Raw genomic sequence first — 5,042 nt, forward strand, 5'->3', positions numbered from 1 at the left:
TATATGTGAAAAATTCGAAACCACATGAAGTTTCCTCTTCTCTTCCTATTTCTTGAATCAAAAACTTGAAATTCCAATTTGAGAGACATAAAATTTTCTGAGTAAAAACACCCCCAATAAAATAAATGAATATTATCAGTGGCCGTAATTTGTATAAGTACGGCGAAGAAAGAAAAAAATGAGGTCATTTGGAGGAGAAGAATCTAGTTGTGTCAATGAAACCTAGTTGGCCCAAATCCTCCCTAAGTCAGGTCCAACTTTTCAACCCAAAAGAGGGTTTGGATCATAAATTAACTAACCTAAGTCGGTTTTAGAGTTGGATCCAAATCCGAACCAACTCGATACTTACTTCGGATTTGTTTGCACTTCTAGTCTTCAGTTTTAAACCGGTCCTAAATATGGTTCTAATTTGGCTCATAAACCGAATCCAATTAGATTTCAATTGTTCAATTTGAATCTAATTCGATTTATTTCAATTTGGTCTGGTTCGATTAATTCATCTTGAATTTGAATTTGGTACTCAATTCAGCTACTGATTGAAAACCTTATACTTGGGGTGTCATTGCCAATGCTTGCATACCCATTGGGTGTCAGTGCATTATCGAAAAGATAATAGGATATCTCAAAAATTTTCCTTTATTATTATTTTATTATTATTATTATTGCAATCTATTAGCACAAGCAAGGATTATGAGATTATCCATCTATAACCTGGAAGAATCACAAGTCCAACCGGAGCACAGCCTTTTACAATAACATCATAGACACTTAGGAGCCATTCACAAGGAACCCACGAGGGATAAAGATTAGCATTGATAGACTAAATCCACCTAAACCCAATAGGCCTAGGTTTGGTTTCTCAACCTTGAGGGTGGGTTCTAATAGAAAGTGAGAGGGTTAAGTCAAGGCGAGGCTAGGTTACGGTGGAAGCCTGGGGCCAAAATTACAGTTTTCCGTTGTTTTTATTCTTCTTCCTTTCTCTTCTTTTCTTTTCTTCAGTTTTTTTCCTGAATGGTGTTTGGCGATCATAAACAAGTTGTAAAATCCTTTACTAATAGCAATTTGCTTCTATGCTGCTCATTAACTAAGTTGCGAATGGATTAGATTTAAATGCACAGCACTAACCATGATTTTGTCTCATTTGGCGATTATCTTGTATAGGTGCTGGTACAATATCCGGAGGTGACCTTCTTCTTATTAGACTTCAGAGCCTTTACAGCATTAAGTAGAAACCAACATCAGAAAGTGGAAATGGCAGACACTATTGTTTCCGTCGTTGTGACCAATATCGCCTTGACTTCTTGTGAATGAGGCGAATTTGCTCCTTGGTGTCGAGGACCAAATTCGATCTTTGCAAACTAAGCTCCCATACATACAAAACTTCCTTAAAGATTCTGAAGGTAAACGTGATCAACACAATGTGATGCAGCTGGTGAAAGACATCAGGAATGTTTCTCGTGAGGTGGAGGATATTGTGGACGAATATGTCGTCAAAGTCGATGAGCACAATAGAAAAAACCCAATGAAGAAGTTTTTCCGTGGCTTCAATGAAGCCAAATTTCTTCATGATGTCTCGGTTAAGATAACAAGCTTGGAAAAGATGATTGCGAGATATCTATGACAACTACGATAAGTACAAAATCCAACGTCAAACGGACATCAATGAATCTAATGATGAAGAGTTGCGGAAGCAAATTTTGGTGCGAGAGACGGAGGAACAAAGTTGAAGAAGATGTGGTTGGCTTTGTCAAGGAGACAAAAACATTGGTGGGTCAGCTAATCGAAGGTACAGATGAGTTGGATGTGATCTCAATCCTCGGCATGGGAGGATTGGGTAAAACAACCCTCGCAAGGAAGGTCTACAAAGATACTTCATTGCAGATTGTTTTAGATGCCGTGCTTGGGTAAGCGTCTCTCAAAACTTCAAGTGAAGGAGTTGCTGATTGAAATTCTGAAACAAGTTGCCCTAATGACGGAGGAAATGATGGGAGAGATGCCAACAATGTCAGAGGACCAGCTGAAGAAAGCACTGAACAAGGAATTATCTCATAACAGGTATTTAGTTGTGCTCGATGACTTATGGAACAAGGGAGATTGGGATCAGCTAAATGATGCTTTTCCCAAGGACGGAAATGGAAGTCGAGTATTCATTACTACCCGAATGAAAGATGTTGCTCTTCAGTCTATAAAAAATCCTCCCCTAGAACTTGATTTTCTAGGTAAAGATGAGAGTTGGGAGCTTTTTACCAAGAAGGTTTTCCGACGAGTGCCCTGCCCCGCAGATTTAGTAACCGTTGGGAAAGAAATCGTGGAGAAATGTAAGGGGTTGCCACTAGCAATAGTGGTGGTAGCTGGTCTTTTAGAAGGCAGAGAGAAAACTCATGACGAATGGGAAAGCATGCGTAGAGGTGTTGTTGTGGATATAAAGGAGCAAACTCCATGTCATGATATATTGGGGCTGAGTTACAATGAGTTGCCTTCACACCTTAAACCTTGCTTTCTCTACTTGGGTCTTTTTCCTGAAGATCACAAGATACCTGCGACTAAATTGATCCAACTCTGGATTTCTGAAGGGTTTATAGAAAAGGAGGATGGCCGGGAGCATAGAAAAGAAGATGTTGCAAAAAGCTACTTGCACCAACTCATCGCCCGGAGCTTGATCCAAGTTGACGATACAGGATCAGACGGTGGTGTCAAAACATGTCGTGTGCATGATCTTATACGTGATCTATGCATTAGATTGTCCAAGGAAGATAACTTTCTCGAGACCCACGAGAATGTTCCTTCTCATAAAACCCAACCACGGAGGCTTTCTATTCATCATATTAGTCGCCGGGATTACATTGCAGATGCCAGTTCCGCCAACACTCGCCATGTCCGAACCATGCTCTGTTTCAGCCAAGATAAACATACTTTTTCCGAAAACCATTGGGAAAAGCTCTTCGAAAAACTCCGGCTGCTTAGGGTTTTGGACTTGGGGGACAAGGAGGTTCAGAGGGTCCCAAAAGACATTAATAGGCTGATTCTTTTGAAGTACCTACGGGTAATAACTGCTACTGTTGCTGGTGTTCCGTCGACCATATATCGTCTTCGCAATCTCCTTACTCTTGACTTGAGATGCACTCGAATTGATGTCTTGCCGGGAGATCTTTGGGATATGCAGGAACTGAGGCATCTTTATTTAAATGGGCCCACCAGACTCCCTCCGAATCCAGATCAGAGAAGGCTGCACAAGCTCCAGACTCTGTATTACGTATCGAAAGATCCGATGGAGCGGGTTCACATAGCGCAGTCAGCACCTAACCTGAGAAAGTTAGGGTTGCACGGCTACCGATGTAACTCAGGTGAAGATAAATCTACCTTTGACCTGGAATACCTTGAATCTTTGAAATTTGTGAATGAATGCAGATTCTACAAGGGGATCGAACTGCCCAAGTCTGTCACCAGCATCAGCATAAAGGGAAAAGCTTGCCCGGACACCAAAACGATCCGGACGTTTCAAGGTCTACCCATGCTTCGGATTCTAAAATTCGACGGAGTAAAATTCACTGATGATGAATTGGTTTTCGGAGAAGATTATTTTCCAGAGCTAGAGTTTTTGAAGATTGAAAATTCAAGCATTGAGGCCTGGAAACTTGGGGGACAAGCACCAGCGAAGCTTAAGAAAGTGGTGATCAGTAACTGCAAAGATCTCGTTGAGTTTCCCAAGGACAAACTGCTGGCAGTGTCTACCTTACAAGAACTTAAGTTGTCGAGGCTGCCTGACAAGATTACAAAGGCGATTGCCGCAACCAAGAGAAGTGATAAGCTTAAGCTTGACATCTATCCTCCTGTTCAACTTTGAATCCGGTGAGTTTGTAGTTTTTGTTCCTACCTATGCTTCGGTTCTTTTTTTATGATATGTTCCTACCCATGCTTCATTTCTTCATCTTTCCAGTGCGTACATTCTTTTAATTGAATTGTGTCAATTGTTTAACTCTGAATAGCATCAAATAGATAATAGCAGTAGGTTGATTATTTCCTTGTCGTCCCTTACAGCTGATCGAAGTAGGTGGTTGGAGGTGCAGGAACCTGGAGGAGCATTTCTAATGCTACCAGTGTCAGCAAACTTATATTCATACGAAGCTCTTTCCACTACTTTTCCATCTCATGCGAGCTCAATTGCTTTTTCATTTTCTTTTTTTTTTTCCTTTTCTTTCCCTGCAGTGTGTTTGCATTGAAGAATTTGATTTCAGAGTTGTATTTGTGAAAGCAAGTGGTTGTTGAGATTTTTCTCATACGTCCTGTGGTTCAGACTAATTTGGTTGTACTTGGAGCTTTGCTTATGGCATTCATGCTACTGGCCTAATTAGAAAGGGCTAGCTTCTTAAATGGGTCACGTAGGAAAAATGCCTCTTGTTTTTGTGTTTTATGTGATGTATTTTGTTCTCAATAAATTGTGACATGTGAGTCAACTTGCTCCATTTTCCACTTTTCCTGTTTTTCGGTTGTTGAGAATGACATTTGAAGAGCTTCGTGATAGCTTCAGATGAAATAAATTAATAAAATAAAGAGAAACTTGATTGCTACCCTGGTAGCAGTCAAGTTCTTCTACCCGTCCTCTCAGCCAATGAAATGGAATAATTTTATTTTCTTTTGAATTCATAAATGTCATTTTGGGTTTTTGACTTTTTCAAATTCTATTTCATTGACTGTGAATGGAGTCATGGTGAAATTATGGAACTTTTGTCCATTTCTATTTTCTCATATATGTGGGGAGAGGTGAGCTATGATTTTTGGCCTATATCAGAAGATGAATGCTTCTTGTTAGACTCGCTACTGGAATGGAAGACTATAACAAAGGCTCACCCATTGAATGGGGTGTGGTTAAATGCTGCTTTGTTAATCCTTGATTATCTTTGGTTGGTTTGGAATAGTAAAAGATATGATGGTGTGCATTGATCTACTGAATGGGTCCTTTGCCAAGTAAGGTTTCATCTTACCACTCATGTCCATAAAATAAAGAGAAGCATCTGTCTAGTTCTAGTTAGATCTCTTGGTCC

At 40.1% G+C, this 5,042-nt stretch overlaps 1 protein-coding gene across 1 annotated transcript; it reads left to right on the top strand.

Moving 5' to 3' along the window:
• Positions 1 to 1,716: 1,716 nt before the first annotated feature.
• On the top strand, positions 1,717 to 4,522 carry LOC148999088 (putative late blight resistance protein homolog R1B-16). The gene is made up of 2 exons (XM_089141478.1): positions 1,717 to 3,849; positions 4,039 to 4,522. The coding sequence occupies exon 1, from the start codon at positions 1,892 to 1,894 to the stop codon at positions 3,842 to 3,844; it is 1,953 nt and encodes a 650-aa protein (XP_088997604.1). The 5' UTR covers positions 1,717 to 1,891; the 3' UTR covers positions 3,845 to 3,849; positions 4,039 to 4,522.
• The last annotated feature ends 520 nt before the right edge of the window (positions 4,523 to 5,042 follow it).

This window comes from Hakea prostrata, unplaced genomic scaffold (genome assembly GCF_041222555.1).
Source record: "Hakea prostrata isolate BN-2017 unplaced genomic scaffold, UWA_Hpros_2 contig_47, whole genome shotgun sequence".
In the NCBI taxonomy this organism is placed as follows: domain Eukaryota; kingdom Viridiplantae; phylum Streptophyta; class Magnoliopsida; order Proteales; family Proteaceae; genus Hakea; species Hakea prostrata.